The sequence below is a fragment of the Amphiura filiformis genome, chromosome 13, assembly GCF_039555335.1.
Source record: "Amphiura filiformis chromosome 13, Afil_fr2py, whole genome shotgun sequence".
Taxonomy (NCBI): domain Eukaryota; kingdom Metazoa; phylum Echinodermata; class Ophiuroidea; order Amphilepidida; family Amphiuridae; genus Amphiura; species Amphiura filiformis.
The window spans coordinates 53333459-53352666 of NC_092640.1; the positions used below are offsets into that span (position 1 = coordinate 53333459).

Consider the following 19208-nt stretch of genomic DNA (forward strand, 5'->3'; position numbering starts at 1 on the left):
CTCCTCATGGTCAGACCAATTGTGTTTTTAATCTCATGGGACTTTGGTACTCGGTAGTGCAAGAGTTCTGTTGCCTGAACATACTACTACTGAATGAAAGGACTCTCATCTGGTTTTAAATGATAGAGTTGTTTTTGAAAATTGCTAATTAATAATACCTTTGACTCCCTGGTGGTATACAATATCTAGTTTGTCCTCTAAAATCATAAATATTGAAAATATGAACATAAACTGTTATTTAAATTACACATATTGTCTTAATCTGTGTATTTGGTAAATTTCATACATGTATGTTCCATGTTTTTTGGTGAGGAGAATTTTGTTCTTCAGTCAAAGAAACCAATTATACTATTTTACTCCCTCTCCCACGCTATGATGTTTGCACACTTTAGACTTATTGCAAATCTAACAGTCATGACAGTGTGTTTTGGTTTTGGGCTACTGAAGTATTTTTAAGATTGCCATCTTTAGGATATGTGGGGTGGTCAGAGATATGCTGCTTTGAAAAATTAGTATGAAAAAAAAAGATATTTATGGGACAAGGGGGTTGATAAGAAGGTGCTATTGAGTTCCAAGTTAAAGCAAAATGTGTTTGCTATTGTAATCAGTATTCATCATGCAATTTATATTTTCATACTGATCTTTTTTTTTTACAGATATTGTATAATAGAACCATGGTGCAACTTGGGCTTTGTGCACTGCCATGGTAACATAAAGGATGCCCACAATGCACTGCTGGATATACAGAGTGGAGGCAGGGCCAAAGAACTTCTTGCACAGGTGAGAATAATGTATTTTTATATAATTTGAAGCTTTTAGTTATACCACAAATTTTTAATACTGCACAGTAATACAGTGCAAGATATTTTAATACTGAATGGGCACTCACATTTGAGTGGGCACAAACATTAAGTTGTAGCTTGTTACGCAGCATACGTGTGCACACGGAGAGTCCAAAGCAGAGGTAATTGATTGAGTTAAGCAGTTCATTGTTTTGTACCTCCAGCAAACATGATGAAAAAGATGCTAAATGACTGTTTTCCAAATGGCACCAACATTTTTATTTTGATACTTTGGTACTCAAAAAGCATCAAAAGAGCTTCATAATATATATTAAAATATAATATTGGATGGCTTTTTCCATGTAATACTAGAATATACTGCACTTGCCATGAAAATAACAAACTTGTCCTTCAGACTCATTTGTTATTATTATGGTGAGGGGGTGATAGAATTACGCAATCTAATATTCAGATATCGGTAGGCCTATATTTTTAGAAAAAAGATTTGTATAGCTATATATTTTACCTTCATGCAAATTCATTGCTAAGTTTTAGTTAGAAATAAGCTATGTTTTTGCTATGCAAAAAAATGCGTATAGAGGTTGTAATATGGGTGGTTGTGAAGAAATTCCAACCAGAAGGCCATTTATTCCGTACCGGTACAGGAAAAAAACCACTTGAGTTTCTCTATTTTTGAGAAACTATAGAAAGCTATCGTGGGGACGCGTTTATTAATGGTGATCAAGACGTAGTTGATCTATTTATTAATCTCATCAGCTACATTTTGCTCAGCTTAATTTTAAGTTCACCTAATATTTTGGTATACTTGTTGACAGTAGAAACATAAATCAGCATATAACTTAGGTCTAAACTGCCTAACTTTTTGATATTGGCAATTTGGTCCATTTTTAGTGACAGATGTTTACTCTAAAATGGTATATTCTCGTATCCCACTCAAACCCATCCAATGTTATATAAATACTGAAACTCTACTCTGTTGCTTGCAATGTATCAATTTGAAAAGAGATGGGCAATTAAAGTCATGCAACGCTCATCGGTTTTGATTTTATACTAATTGGGAGCTCAAATTCAAACTTGTGCATGTTGCACTTGCAGTTAACAAATTTTGCAAGTTTGACAGCATATTTTGGATAACTGAAACAGCAAGCAAGTACAGTTTTTATGATATTGTTGGTGATTTTTGTTGCTTTTAATTTAATTCACTTTTGTAAGTTGATGTTCATATAAAAATGATATTTAAAATGCAGCGATTTGTAGTGCACTATGAACAGGCATAAACCTCACAAGCACACAGCATAATGCATTTAGCAACAATCGGGGACGTGCAGCTAATAAGAGCTCACACCCGTACAATTTACATACCATAACAAACCATCACAGCCAGGATCAGCTCCCTGAGTTCTCATATGGGTAACCAAAACCGCAAGCAGTTATAGTTCCTTGGCCAGGGGAATTTCAATTACGTGTAGTTTAATTGTTAGAACTTGACTGCACATTTAAATCAGTATTAGATTATGACAGGTTATTTAAATCAGTTGCGGTGAAAAGAAGGTCTGTCTTCCTGTTTGTGACAGGCACTTAACTGGTTTGTAATTTTAATGGTTCATCATAATTTAACTCATTTTACCTTTTGTGCATTTAAATCGGCAGGGTTTACTAATGCAGCGCCATCAAGAGAGGGACCCCAAACAGGAGAAGATTGAGAAGAGCCGACAATTGCCATTCCATATGCATATCAACCTGGAATTGCTGGAATGCGTTTATCTGGTGTCAGCCATGTTGTTAGAAATACCCTACATGGCATGTGAGTATCTTAATCATAACTAATAATTCACAGTGCCTTTGTGAAAAGTAACAGGTATATGGCTTTACCTATATCTTTCAAATGGAAATTACCCAATTGTCTATTCTATTTGAAACCCATGCTCCCTCTGTGGTATAGACTTAAGTTAAATCTTCCACAAGTGGGTATGGATTTTAACTCTACCAGCTGTATTAATTTTGTCCTGGCACCATATTAAGGAAAACTAGAGGCAAATGGTGGTCATAGACCACAAACCTAGCTGGGGCATGTTGGTGTTGTGGAGGTATCTGACCCCTGCAAAATGTTCCAAAAATGTTCCCCTGTCATGAGGTTTGTTGTCACCGAGTTTTGAGTCCTGTACTCCTCACAGATGTCCAGAAAATGCAATTCTAAGATTTGACCCAGATGACCTTTGACCAGACCCCTGCAAGATGTTCCATAATTCACCCCTGGTCATGAGTTGTCACCGAGTTTGAGCCCTGTACCTCTTACAGATGTCCAGATAACGGCCCCAAGATTTGGCCATATGTCACTCGTAGTGTGACAATTTGTACAGATAAATTTATCACAGCTATTTTTCTATTAATTTGGCCATTCGTCTGCATATTACCAAAAATAACGCATTTTGGGCCACCTTTTCTCCGCGAACATCATTATGTCGACAAATTGTTCGCAAATCCACCACAGGGTTGCAAATATACTATACGTCACTCGGAGTGCGACAATGTGTACAGACCCATGTAATATGGGTGGTTGTGAAGAAATTCCAACCAGAAGGCCATTTATTCCGTACCGGTACAGGAAAAAAACCACTTGAGTTTCTCTATTTTTGAGAAACTATAGAAAGCTATCGTGGGGCGCTTTAGATTAATGGTGATCAAGGCGTAGTTGATCTATTTATTAATCTCATCAGCTACATTTTGCTCAGCTTAATTTTAAGTTCACCTAATATTTTGGTATACTTGTTGACAGTAGAAACATAAATCAGCATATAACTTAGGTCTAAACTGCCTAACTTTTTGATATTGGCAATTTGGTCCATTTTAGTGACAGATGTTTACTCTAAAATGGTATATTCTCGTATCCCACTCAAACCCATCCAATGTTATATAAATACTGAAACTCTACTCTGTTGCTTGCAATGTATCAATTTGAAAAGAGATGGGCAATTAAAGTCATGCAACGCTCATCGGTTTTGATTTTATACTAATTGGGAGCTCAAATTCAAACTTGTGCATGTTGCACTTGCAGTTAACAAATTTTGCAAGTTTGACAGCATATTTTGGATAACTGAAACAGCAAGCAAGTACAGTTTTTATGATATTGTTGGTGATTTTTGTTGCTTTTAATTTAATTCACTTTTGTAAGTTGATGTTCATATAAAAATGATATTTAAAATGCAGCGATTTGTAGTGCACTATGAACAGGCATAAACCTCACAAGCACACAGCATAATGCATTTAGCAACAATCGGGGACGTGCAGCTAATAAGAGCTCACACCCGTACAATTTACATACCATAACAAACCATCACAGCCAGGATCAGCTCCCTGAGTTCTCATATGGGTAACCAAAACCGCAAGCAGTTATAGTTCCTTGGCCAGGGGAATTTCAATTACGTGTAGTTTAATTGTTAGAACTTGACTGCACATTTAAATCAGTATTAGATTATGACAGGTTATTTAAATCAGTTGCGGTGAAAAGAAGGTCTGTCTTCCTGTTTGTGACAGGCACTTAACTGGTTTGTAATTTTAATGGTTCATCATAATTTAACTCATTTTACCTTTTGTGCATTTCTGTCGGCAGGGTTTACTAATGCAGCGCCATCAAGAGAGGGACCCCAAACAGGAGAAGATTGAGAAGAGCCGACAATTGCCATTCCATATGCATATCAACCTGGAATGCTGGAATGCGTTATCTGGTGTCAGCCATGTTGTTAGAAATACCCTACATGGCATGTGAGTATCTTAATCATAACTAATAATTCACAGTGCCTTTGTGAAAAGTAACAGGTATATGGCTTTACCTATATCTTTCAAATGGAAATTACCCAATTGTCTATTCTATTTGAAACCCATGCTCCCTCTGTGGTATAGACTTAAGTTAAATCTTCCACAAGTGGGTATGGATTTTAACTCTACCAGCTGTATTAATTTTGTCCTGGCACCATATTAAGGAAAACTAGAGGCAAATGGTGGTCATAGACCACAAACCTAGCTGGGGCATGTTGGTGTTGTGGAGGTATCTGACCCCTGCAAAATGTTCCAAAATGTTCCCCTGTCATGAGGTTTGTTGTCACCGAGTTTTGAGTCCTGTACTCCTCACAGATGTCCAGAAAATGCAATTCTAAGATTTGACCCAGATGACCTTTGACCAGACCCCTGCAAGATGTTCCATAATTCACCCCTGGTCATGAGTTGTCACCGAGTTTGAGCCCTGTACCTCTTACAGATGTCCAGATAACGGCCCCAAGATTTGGCCATATGTCACTCGTAGTGTGACAATTTGTACAGATAAATTTATCACAGCTATTTTTCTATTAATTTGGCCATTCGTCTGCATATTACCAAAAATAACGCATTTTGGGCCACCTTTTCTCCATGAACATCATTATGTCGACAAATTGTTCGCAAATCCACCACAGGGTTGCAAATATACTATACGTCACTCGGAGTGCGACAATGTGTACAGACCCATGTAATATGGGTGGTTGTGAAGAAATTCAACCAGAAGGCCATTTATTCCATGCGGTACAGGAAAAAAACCACTTGAGTTTCTCTATTTTTGAGAAACTATAGAAAGCTATCGTAGGACGCGTTTCGATTAATGGTGATCAAGACGTAGTTGATCTATTTATTAATCTCATCAGCTACATTTTGCTCAGCTTAATTTTAAGTTCACCTAATATTTTGGTATACTTGTTGACAGTAGAAACATAAATCAGCATATAACTTAGGTCTAAACTGCCTAACTTTTGATATTGGCAATTTGGTCCATTTTTAGTGACAGATGTTTACTCTAAAATGGTATATTCTCGTATCCCACTCAAACCCATCCAATGTTATATAAATACTGAAACTCTACTCTGTTGCTTGCAATGTATCAATTTGAAAAGAGATGGGCAATTAAAGTCATGCAACTCTCATCGGTTTTGATTTTATACTAATTGGGAGCTCAAATTCAAACTTGTGCATGTTGCACTTGCAGTTAACAAATTTTGCAAGTTTGACAGCATATTTTGGATAACAGAAACAGCAAGCAAGTACAGTTTTTATGATATTGTTGGTGATTTTTGTTGCTTTTAATTTAATTCACTTTTGTAAGTTGATGTTCATATAAAATGATATTTAAAATGCAGCGATTTGTAGTGCACTATGAACAGGCATAAACCTCACAAGCACACAGCATAATGCATTTAGCAACAATCGGGGCGTGCAGCTAATAAGAGCTCACACCGTACAATTTACATACCATAACAAACCATCACAGCCAGGATCAGCTCCCTGAGTTCTCATATGGGTAACCAAAACCGCAAGCAGTTATAGTTCCTTGGCCAGGGGAATTTCAATTACGTGTAGTTTAATTGTTAGAACTTGACTGCACATTTAAATCAGTATTAGATTATGACAGGTTATTTAAATCAGTTGCGGTGAAAAGAAGGTCTGTCTTCCTGTTTGTGACAGGCACTTAACTGGTTTGTAATTTTAATGGTTCATCATAATTTAACTCATTTTACCTTTTGTGCATTTCGTCGGCAGGGTTTACTAATGCAGCGCCATCAAGAGAGGGACCCCAAACAGGAGAAGATTGAGAAGAGCCGACAATTGCCATTCCATATGCATATCAACCTGGAATTGCTGGAATGCGTTTATCTGGTGTCAGCCATGTTGTTAGAAATACCCTACATGGCATGTGAGTATCTTAATCATAACTAATAATTCACAGTGCCTTTGTGAAAAGTAACAGGTATATGGCTTTACCTATATCTTTCAAATGGAAATTACCCAATTGTCTATTCTATTTGAAACCCATGCTCCCTCTGTGGTATAGACTTAAGTTAAATCTTCCACAAGTGGGTATGGATTTTAACTCTACCAGCTGTATTAATTTTGTCCTGGCACCATATTAAGGAAAACTAGAGGCAAATGGTGGTCATAGACCACAAACCTAGCTGGGGCATGTTGGTGTTGTGGAGGTATCTGACCCCTGCAAAATGTTCCAAAAATGTTCCCCTGTCATGAGGTTTGTTGTCACCGAGTTTTGAGTCCTGTACTCCTCACAGATGTCCAGAAAATGCAATTCTAAGATTTGACCCAGATGACCTTTGACCAGACCCCTGCAAGATGTTCCATAATTCACCCCTGGTCATGAGTTGTCACCGAGTTTGAGCCCTGTACCTCTTACAGATGTCCAGATAACGGCCCCAAGATTTGGCCCCAGAACTTAGTGATGTCTTTTGAGCTGACCCGTGCAAAATGTTCCAATATGTTCCCCAGGTCAATTGCAAATCCACAGTAGGGTTGCAAATATACCATATGTCACTCGGTGTGCTACTATTTGTACAGATAAATTTATCACAGGTATTTTTTTTATTAATTTGACCATTCGTCTGCATATTACCAAATATAACCCATTTTGGGCTACCGTTTTTTCCGCGAAGGTCATTTATGTCGACAAATTGTTCACAAATCCACAGTAGGGTTGCAAATATACCATATGTCACTCGTAGTGTGACAATTTGTACAGATAAATTTATCACAGCTATTTTTCTATTAATTTGGCCATTCGTCTGCATATTACCAAAAATAACGCATTTTGGGCCACCTTTTCTCCGCGAACATCATTATGTCGACAAATTGTTCGCAAATCCACCACAGGGTTGCAAATATACTATACGTCACTTTCGGAGTGCGACAATGTGTACAGATAAATTTATCACAGGTATTTTTCTATTAATTTGACCATTCGTCTGCATATTATGAAATATAACCCATTTTGGGCTACCGTTTCTCCGGGAAGGTCATTTATGTCGACAAATTGTTCGCAAATCCACGGTTACTTTTAAGGATATTAATACATGGCATAAAATGTGACAATTTATCAAAATAATTTTATAATGAACGCTTTTATGGATATTTGCCAATACAATATACCGTACATCTGACATGTACATGGTATATTAGGTATGCTAGGTGAATTCAAATTTGCCATCAAACTGCATCATTTTATATATCAAATTAAAGCTCTTGAGTCTTGAGTCAACAAAGCCAAAACTGAAAACCTTTTTTTCATAGCACTTTCCGTAGCAAAGTTACATCTTGTCAAAGATTGACTTTCATCAAAAAAGATTCAGCTAGCAAAATTCCCCAAACGGCATTTCGGGGGTGTTTCTAGATCTTAGTCTCATTATGATAGCAGCTTTTTTTTAATGGAACTGCTATCAAAATCCCTCTAAAATTCCTTGTGCGATTGTCTTATCACCATAAAAAATCATATATTTGGGTCAAGTGAAGTATAGAAAACATATTTATGTAGGTTTCCTTCTTGACCAGTTGTTTTAAATTTCTATGTAAATATGCACATAGATGAACTCCTGGATGGGGCAGCTTTAATTAGCACGAGGCCACATTGATATGTAAATAGCGTATTGTTATTTAAATTTGTGCCCAGACGTATTGAGGGCGACAGTCATGTTACCCAAACGGAGAATGGCTGCATATGCCAGGCATGTCAATTTGCTGAGTGAAGGCTGATAATCACCTTTCTGTATAGGTAATAAGCTAGTATATTTCGTGTACCAGTTGGTTATAACAAAAAATTAGTATCATATTAAATATATTAAATGTATAAACTTTGAAATTTACATGAATTTGAAAAACAGAGCTTCGAAATCTAGCTAAGTTAGGTGATGTGAAATTCTGCTGCGTGACCCCCTCTGCGTGGTAGAATTATATTCATAAAACATTGAATTTAACAGATATCATGGGCAGCCAACCACGATTTATCAGCATTTAAAATATATGTTAATTAACAAAGATAAATAATAAAGAGTATACAAATGGCAATTAACTAGTAAACAAGCCTGAAATCTTAAAATGTTGCCACGTGATTTCCCGAACACATGATATTTCAACATGTGACCACTATTCAGATTTACCGTAAATATTTGGAGTATGCTTGCACATCATGCACATACACTGTGCATTTCTTTACCTCCGTATAAAATCAATAATTCATGCTGGGAGCCAAGTAACATTGTCTACTCAGTGCAGATTGGTATTTTATTTTACTTGAGAGCATAATAGAAATACATAAGACGAATAAGGCGCCATGATGGAAGGTCAGGTCGGGTATCAAAGGTTATTATAACTTAAATACTACTTGTATTTCCCACATTGCCTCTGTCACATATTTCCTTCATATTATTGCCAGCAAGTCCTAATTTTGACTTTGCAAATTGCAAAATGTCATTTCATATCAAATTAGTAGACTTTCTTTGAAAAAACATATCACTGGTGCCTGATGGGAATACCCGTCCGCCATTTCATTAAACTGGATCGTTTTCGCCTGGTTTGTGCCCAGATGTATTGGGGCGCGCTATACTCTCATTGAACAGGCAAAGTTCGCAAAACTAACAACGTTGTTATTTGCGAAACTCAATTAACATGATCCAAGGGTCGAACATGAATTATTCATAACGAGCTATAACGGATCGATAACTGGCCTCACTTTCTAGCTAGTAAACCAGCTGAATTTTTCATAGATTTTGCGTTGCTAATAGAACCACCGTGAATTTAGTCTCGCTCCCTTGATTTGCATTTTGTCGGCGAATTTGGCTGACTAGCAATTGTGTTAACTAAGGTTTGCCTGGGATGAGTACATCATCAGGTTGTAGTAAGCTACAAATTTCAAATGTTTGAGGACTTGTTCTCATTGCTTACCTGTGTTTTCACATCATATTTTGTGGTCAAAATGATTACAAATGTGTAATTTGCAATCATTTCCGACGGCTAAGTAAGATGGCCTTGAACAGGGATCTCTGATTTGAATGCACACTAACCAGGGCCGTGACACTCGTATTCAATCCCTGTATATCAGTAAGCTTAAAGACGAAATACCTAGGGGAAACTGGGGAAAAGTGGAAAAAAATTTTTTGTCCAGCCCAAACAGGATTACGAAGCAAGGCAAGGCAAAACTTATTAAGGTTTACAAGATACATATTTGGTGCATACGCACCGATATGAACCTCGCGCCAATCAGGCCGTCTTCACGTACTAGAGGTAAAGTTTGACATATCAGATATCGCACGACTCTGTGGTATATTTGGTTAACAAGATAGAGGGTTAAATGCACAAAGTGCTATATCTCATTAACCAATGATCCTACAGAGATGTGAGCACTGACTGTTTTGTTCTTTATGACCAGAGGAAAAGTTTAACATATCGCACGACTCTGTGGGATATTTGGTTAAAAAGATAGATTGTTAAGTACACAAAGTACCAAAAAGTGACTATATCTCATTTACCAATGATCCTACAGAGATGTGACCACTAACTTTTTTGTTCTTTATGACCATAGGAAAAGTTTGACATATCGCACGACTCTGTGGGATATTTGGTTAAAAAGATAGAGGGTTTGGTGCATAAAGTACCAAAAGTGACTATATCTCATTAAGCCCAATGATCCTACAGAGATGTGACCACTGACTTTTTTGTTCCTTATGACCAGAGGAAAAGTTTGACATATCGCACAACTCTGTGGGATATTTGGTTAAAAAGATAGAGGGTTAAGTACACAAAGTACAAAAAGTCACTATATCTCATTAACCAATGATCCTACAGAGATGTGACCACTGACTTTTTTCGTTCTTTATGACCAGAGGAAAAGTTTGACATATCGCCCAACTTTGCGGGATATTAGGTTAAAAAGATAGAGGGTTAAGTACACAAAGTACAAAAAAATGACTATATCTCATTAACCAATGATCCTACAGCGATGTGACCACTGACTTTTTCGTTCTTTATGACCAGAGGAAAAGTTTGACATATCGCACGACTCTGTGGGATATTTGGTTAAAAAGATAGAGGGTTTGGTGCATAAAGTACAAAAAAGTGACTATATCTCATTAACCAATGATCCTACAGAGATGTGACCACTGACTTTTTTGTTCCTTATGACCAGAGGAAAAGTTTGACATATCGCACAACTCTGTGGGATATTTGGTTAAAAAGATAGAGGGTTTGGTGCATAAAGTACAAAAACATGTGCAATTTCACTTAGTTGCCAGCGGAAGAAAACGGGAAGATTACAGTGGTTTGTTGCCAGCGGAAGAACTCGAACGATTACAATACCTAGCTGGGGGGTGTAAACCCCCCAGCTAGGTAACAAAATTATCGGAACAGATGCCAAATGTCATAGATGTGTACCTGGAGTTTGTTCACTTTATTTGAGGCTTTGAGTATCCCAAGAATGAATTATTCACTGTTGAAGTTAAGGGGAGGCGGTCGTTTGTGCATAATTATAGAGGGCCAGGGGATTCACTCTATCATTATAAAAAAATATTTAAAGAAATCAAAGAGCCCTAGGAATAAAATTGTAGTGTAATTCACGCCAGATACAATTTCTTTTAATGACAAAATGAATTTTTGTAATCGATCAAAAACCAAGCGTTTTATACAAATTTTGAATTTAGCCTGAATCCGTAAATATGGCACCTCTCGCCCTTTTTCAGGTCAAGGCTGTTTTTACCATTATGCAGCGAATCATTGTTGAAGCTATTTCACATACATGTCTAAAACACTCTAGAGAAAGAATTTTGCCATATACTGCTGAAATATCTTATATTGATTTCGAATGATAATGTCTTAACGTCATAAATTAAGGTCAAATTTCTAAAATCAAAACAAAACATTTTTCACCGACTTTGCAATTTCATCACCGTATCAGTGTCTTTATTATTTGTTTGAGCCCTTTTCCAAATGTTCGTGCTATTTATACATAAAACGACCAATCTATCTTTACAAAATGCGTCATTTTAATGTAAACAAAAGGCTAAAGATTATGAGATTTATATTTTATTATTACACTCTGCCGTTCATCTGCCTCCGTGGCAGAGCGGTAAAGGCCGGGACTGATAATCGACAACGCGTGGAATCGTTGGTTCGAGTCCCCTCGAAGCCTGTGGGAACTATTTTTTTCTTCAAAATTCATGATCGCATTCCGAAATGAGTCACTTGTCGCTAAATCGTGCATCGTATCCTTAATTCATTGTCCATTCACGGTTTATTCTCTGTTCATTCATGTTGTCGTTTGTTACAGCTCACCATTTTGATATCCGTCGTCGCATGATAAGCATCAAAAGCTTCCATCACCAGCTGCGTCTCAGCGAGCGTCAAACCCTTGTAGGCCCACCTGAAAGCATGCGTGAGCATGTCGTGGCAGCCTCTCGTGCCATGCGATATACGGCGACTGGAAAGCGTGCAAGAATTTCCTGATCAACGATAAGATGAACGTGAAAGTGTGGAACCTGTTCCAGGAGAGCGATCATGTACGGAATCTAATCGTAAGAAAGATTCAGGAGGAAAGCTTACGCACATATCTCTTCACCTACGGTAGTGTGTATGATTCTATGAGGTGAGAAATATTTCATTGTTGGGCAGGAAAAACTCATGTAAATTCAAAGGTCAAATGCAAAACCACGTATGTGAAATGTGGGCCACAGTACTAAAACCTCATATTTGTAATTTTTGGTCACCTCAATTTCAAGCAGAAATCACAGCGAATGAAACAGTCTAGTTCAAAAAGATTCCGCCTCTGAATAACTAAATCTACAAAAAGACTGCATTTTGTGCATAATAAAGTAAACTGTTTTAACCAATTATTCATTTTGGGTGTCTATTGTAAATTTCAACATGAATTTGCTACATAGGAGGTTTTGTCATTGTCCCTTTTTTTTTTTTACATGTAAGGTTTTGACTTTAGAGGTCAAACGCACATAATTATGAGGTTTTTCCTGCCCAGGGACGATTTGTGATATTTAATACCCATATTGTACTAGCATATGCAGCGTGTGATTAAAAATCTTTAATGAATAGATACCTCTAGTGATTGGTAATGCAGTGTAGCATCAAAGTTGCTTTTAAATCAATTTGACACTATTCCATGTTTTACCCTGATGTAGCAGTAACATAGCCACATTGAAGCAGCTGTTTCACACACACATCTATGTGGCATCTTTAGCTTGTGTGTATGCTAAAGCTACGAGCGAACGTTAATGATTTGAAGCTGCATCCAATGAAATGTACACTGATGACATCACTGTCACATCAGGGTGGAAAATGTTATAGGATATATATGCTAGTGACCTTTAATCGATATATATAGTCAATCTCTTTTCTAATAAGCAATGGATGTAACGTCACAAAAAGATTGCTTAATACTTCGATTCACCTCAAGTTTGGTAACGACATGTGTGCATATTTCACTGGTTGCATGTATTGAATCACGCACATGAAGTTGAAACCAATTTATTCCAATAAATCTGTGTTTTTTGAAATATTTTTCCAGCTTGATTACTCTGTCTGAGATGTTTGAGCTTGAGGGAACTGTGGTACATAGCATCATCAGCAAGATGATTATTAACGAAGAATTAATGGTAAGTGAAAAAGGTGATGAAATCCCAATCATTAATTGCATAATTACTGGTAATTACTGGATAGCTAGGAGAAATATCAAGTGGTCCACTGGACCCCAACCCTCTTGATTCTCTCTAATTTGGGGGTCAGAGAGAATCATACGAGGTCCAGTGTCTGCAGTTGTGAGTTTAAGTGTCTATATAGTACAGAATTCACTTTTCATTATAGCTAGGCCTCAACTAAAATTGGTCCATGTACGTGGACTGCATATCCAAACAAATTTTTAAAAATGATCCCAAGACCCATTGTATCGCTAACCCTGACACCCGTCTCACCGTAGTCGCAACCCCATTGATACATCAAATGGTAGTAAAATAATATACAAAAATAGACTTTTTGTGAGTACCTGTACAGTAAGTAAGAGTATTTACGTGAGGTTCTATTCAACAAAATAACAATCTATATTTCCCCTCATGAAAATATTCTTTCTACTGTACAAATAAAACGTTAGATATTTGTTTCATATAATGTATCCTGTAAATTAACACTTATAAGAATCAGGTCACACCAAGATCACCTATTTCTGAGAGAGCTTTTTGAAAATTTGAACTTTTTGCAACTCATCATTTTTGTTGCTCTTTCCGCAGGCTTCATGGGATGAACCAGCTGCTACCATAGTAATGCACCGATGCGAACCGACCCAACTGCAGAATTTGGCACTACGTCTCTCCGACAAGGTCAACAACCTAATTGACAACAATGAACGTCTACTCGAGTACCGTCAAGGAGGTGGCGGCTATCAAAAAGGTATGAAACTGTCTTTTACATAATTTGTGGTCATCATGGAAACATACCCATTGCATACATGTCGAATTCTCAGTGCAACAAAGACACATCTCCAATAGCATCATCATCATCATCATATCATCATCGGTCGGCTGCGGAGCAAGCGAAACAATTTTGTTTGGCTGCAGCATCCCTTTGGTATCTCCCAGGAGGTGCTGGACATACTGTAAGTACAGTGTGCGCAGCCATCCCGGTTTCCTCTTCCCATGTGGTGGAATATAAAGGGTGTATTCTTTCACAGGCTCGTCGTCTTCGAGATGCAGTATATGGCCGAGAAATTTGAGTTGATGAATCTTGACTATGGCAACCAGCTCCAATAGCTTCCATGTGTAATGTTGTGTATAAATGTAATCGTGCTTATGAATAACATTACCTGGGGGGCTGATATGGAGATAAGTCTTTGTTGCACTGAACCCTCGATGTAGTGTGCACAGTGTGAGTCATGCATGGTCCACTTGATATTATCCTGGCCAGGAGGGCAATTGGTCAGTTCTTGCAATGGGCCAGTTGCGCCATACATGTGTGTTAATTGTTGCCCGTGAAGCTGCATGTGTACTGAGTGTTCCACGATGTATACATGAATGATATTAATGCAAGTGGCTGGGTGACCACGTTTGAAATTCCATCCTTTTTTGTTTGCCATGGACAAATATTTTCATGGGGATATTTTTTGAAATTTAGGGCAAGTTGCTTTTAGCCTGGGTGTAGTTTGAGCCCACATCCAAACCACAACAATTAAGATGGATGTTTTGTAATGAACATAACCAGGGGTGTACCTTAACTTGTTTGCTGCACCAGCCAAACGAGCAGGTAAACATGGACGTTACTAGCCTGACAGGACCTTACGCCTGTCCATTAATTTGGTAGGTTAAATTCAGACCTGAAACTTTCCCTCTTTTTAGCTGATTTCCTCTCTTTTATTCCTGAAATGTATGCATTGTTTGTTTTTTTCAGCCCAATTTGAGTTTTAGCATGATTTTGCATGATTTTCCTCTTTTTTAAAGCATTTTGTCAGTTTCAGGTCTGTAAATTGCTACCAGCATGTAATTTGGCAATTTTAACAGCCTGATATCAAAGTAATTAAGGCCTAAAAAAATATTATTTGTTTGCTGTAATGAACGGAAAATATGTCGGTCTGATTTCATTTTCTATGTCTTGTGATTTAAATTGAAAGTTATGGGACACAATGTGTGCTATATTACCAAAATATGATCATGATCATTTAATTTCAAAAGAAATACGAAAACTGGTTACAGCAAACAAATAATTTTTTTCTAATATAAATGCATGCTTACCTGCTATTGTCTGCTGGGCTGGTATTAAAGCACATCCCTGATCATGATAAATCAATTTCTTCAAACTTTAATGTCATTATAGGTGATCGTGATAACAGAGGTGGTCGAGACGACCGCAGAGGTGGCTATGGCCGTGGCAACTACCGCGACAGACAAGGTATATTGATTCAGTTCCATGGAGGCTATAAATAGAATTAGGTTCCCAGAGATGCCTCCGGGATGTACAACTAATAATAACGAGCATAACTAATCAAGTTTCTTTTAAACTTCCATCATCACAGGTGATCGTGATAACAGAGGTGGTCGAGATGACCGCAGAGGTGGTGGCTACAATCGTCGTGAGGGTGGTAATTATCGTGATCGACAAGGCGGTGGAAACTACCGTGACCGACAAGGCGGTGGACGCGGCCGGGATAACCGTAACAGAGGTGGCTACGGCGGTGGACGAGATGGCGGTGGACGCGGCAGGAGAGATGGAGATGATAGGAGGGATGGAGGTAAAGAGAAAAGAGTGAAAATTAAGCCGTTCATGGGAATGACAACTGATTCGTATTTTGACAAGGAGTAGATAAGTCAGAGAAGATGCCTTACCCTTCCCAGAATCCTTTGCAGCATGATGCATTACCTCATTACATCAACTGACACTCATATTACTTTGTACAGGTTTCCTTTGTTTTCATGTTGAGAATAGACTGGCTAAACATGGGTTGATAGTCAAGAAATAAACATATTTTGGAAGATTTGGATGTGGTCTATTTATTGAGATACTTTTTGTCACTATTGACCCTTTTTGTCACTAATGATGTTGCATTGTAGCATATATCAGTACAGAAATGAAATGAGAGAAATGCATTGTGGGAAGTGTAAGATATCTTCTGTGATAACAAGTTGTGGTGTTTTATTTTGTAGACCAAGCTGGTGTAAAGTGCTATCGGTAATTTGCTAAATACAAAATAAAAATAAAGCAAAATGAGATTTATGGAAGAAGTATAGTGTGCTAACATACTCAGCAAATGATTGGACAGAAAATGACCTAATAAGGATACAAATTGACATTTTAGTCGATTTTGGAAGTCAGTGCATCTTCAGTGCACTGCTTTTTTCATCCTCTCTTTTGATTGTTCATATGAAATAAAAACCTACTCTGCAGAATTTTAAAGACTCCTGCAAATTTGAAATGTTTGAGACTTTCATGAGAACCATTGATAGTACCTCTAAGGTCATATGCACAATTTTATAGCAAATGATTCCTTTCCTTGCTGTGAAATGTAATGTGTCATTAACCTGATTTGATTTGATTGGAGCCCCTTTGACAAATTGTAAACCAGATTATACAGTGAACTAAATGAAATTATAATATTTAGTTCTATTTTAAGTTATGTCCTGATGATTTTCAAGTATCTCAATGTAGGTGAAAATTCATAACACCATACAGGACTGTGTGATATAGTCTTCTGTATCACATATTGTATAAGAAATTTAGTTTTGTTTTCGCTACAATGTTGGTGCTGCTTTAACCGGAGGAATCCAAGTCAATGGTGTTAAAGTAAATGCGTAGTGAACTTTTAAGTCAAAAGTATCAAGGCCATCATGAATCCTTCATTGATCATGATTCATCCATGCTTGCATTTCTGGGTGGTATTTTTTTGTTCTTTCATATTTTCTATGGGTTGGAATGCATGTAGCAAACAATGGTTCGAAATATCTTACAAGGTGATGGTTGAAGACATATTAGGCAGTAGGTGTTTGCATTCTAATTAGGGTTGCATGTTTTTTTAGTAGACGACACCAAAATAGTTGGGACTATGATGATGAATAATGCTCAGGCTAACTTAAATCGCAAATAAACACATGATATGGACAAGAAATATAAAAGCAAAAAATAACGTAAGTACAATTTGTAGTGTATTTTAGAGTTCTGTATTTTATGTGAATATTTATGCTTTTGAGAAGACAGATAGTGAGCTATATTCAGGTCATATTTGTAAGTTGCGACTACAGCTATTAGTCATGACTACAACTGTAGTCGACTACAGCTATTAGTCATGACTACAACTGTAGTCGACTACAGCTATTAGTCATGACTACAACTAGTCGACTACAGTTATTAGTCATGACTAAAACTAGTCGACTACAGCTATTAGTCATGACTACAACTGTAGTTGACTACAGCTATTAGTCATGACTACAACTGTAGTTGACTTAGTCATTCAACCTTGGTTATTTCTATTTGTTGAAGATCAACACTATCATGCATGCATCTTTTTTTTCTCCCTTTCTTTTTTACAATAGGACGTAGAAGACCGCAGCAGTACTAGCCATCCGCCATTTGAATCATCAGCGACCAAATTCAGACCAGCTCATCATCATGTTGTCATGGTACATCTTCATCTGCTCATGGGTATAAAAATGTTACATTTTTGGTGTATGGGTGATCGTCCAATCCATCATCATCATCATCGTTTCTATATCAGATGCTCTCATCCTACACACTCATATGGTTTATCAAATTAAGTACCCCAGATGTTGTGGCCATATTTATAATGGTGACAACTCTTTAGTCCAAAGGTTCCCTAGTTCGAAGGCTCATTAGTCCGAAGGTTTGCTAGTCCGAACACGTAATTTATAATTCGCTAGTCCGAATTCTGAAAAAGGTTCGCTAGTCCGAATATCAGGTTCTCTATTCCGAATATATAATAAGACTCGCTAACCATAACCTAAACCCTAACCAAAACCCTAACCCTTATCCTATATTCGGACTAGAAAATCTTCGGACTGGACACCTTTCGGACTAGCAACCCTTCGGACTAGAGAGAAATGTATCGATATGTTACAAAGATTAAATGATATCCAATTAACAACAGTCAGTTAATTGAGATTTCATAAATATTAAGGATCGGCCAAGCATCGATGGTCGATCACCAGAAAGAGCCCATGGACTGATCAGTCTTCTTTCAGGATATCATGACATTTAAAGATTCCATTTCATATGTGATATATTTTTTCCTCGATCTCTATAGCTCTCTCTCTCTCTTTTTTTTATGGCAAAAGCGTGATGTAGACTTACTGCATGTAATCCCGATTAAGATTCAATGAGCTTTTCTTTGAGATCTACATCCATGATATTGCATGCTTAAATTACGATCATATCATATCCAGCAAATAATCCTGCTGCATTTAATAAAAAAAAAAAATTCACCTCATTTGTTCAAATAAGCACATCGATGATTAATCAACAGGTTTACTTATTTGTGGGCTTTCAGGATTTCCCTATATGATCCATTGTTAAGTTGCTAGGAATGCCCTTACTGGGGCTCGGGTGCTTAGTGGAATTAATACTGTACATTATTGAAAATGACCGTAATGAAAATTACGTTATTTAAACAACACTCATATTCTTAAGAGTTTTGCTAGCTGATGTTTTGAAAGATATACATGAAATTGCCAAAACCAGTGCACATTTAAGGTAAAGACTATTGCATGTGGCAAGTTCATAGTGAATGACATTAGGAAAAAAATATAATGAATATACATAAAATAAATAACGGTACTAACCCTTGTCAAGCAAGCAAAGGTGAGCAAGATAAGTTTACTGTGCCATTTTTCACCCTGATGTGGCAGTGACATCAATGTGCATTTCATTGGCCGCAGCCTCATATCACTATCGTTCGCTGAAAGCGCTGGTGTATACACATACACGTTTTAAAACGCCGCATAGATGTGTGAGCAAAAAAGGCTGCTTCAATGCATTGACGTCACTGCCGCATCAGGGTGAGTGAAAAATGGTATATATATTAGAGTTGTAACAAGTTGAGACTTCAGGTGA

At 37.3% G+C, this 19208-nt stretch overlaps 2 protein-coding genes across 2 annotated transcripts in view; both read left to right on the forward strand.

Moving 5' to 3' along the window:
• Positions 1-19208, forward strand: part of LOC140168516 (eukaryotic translation initiation factor 3 subunit C-like) — a 154732-nt gene that overhangs the window by 74972 nt on the left and 60552 nt on the right.
• On the forward strand, positions 7-18196 carry LOC140168737 (eukaryotic translation initiation factor 3 subunit C-like). The gene is given in 11 exon segments (XM_072192147.1): positions 7-53; positions 657-780; positions 4414-4542; positions 6366-6519; positions 11926-12065; positions 12068-12240; positions 13174-13261; positions 13889-14048; positions 15465-15539; positions 15664-15879; positions 17675-18196. Coding segments are annotated over 11 exon segments (1332 nt in total). The 3' UTR covers positions 17701-18196.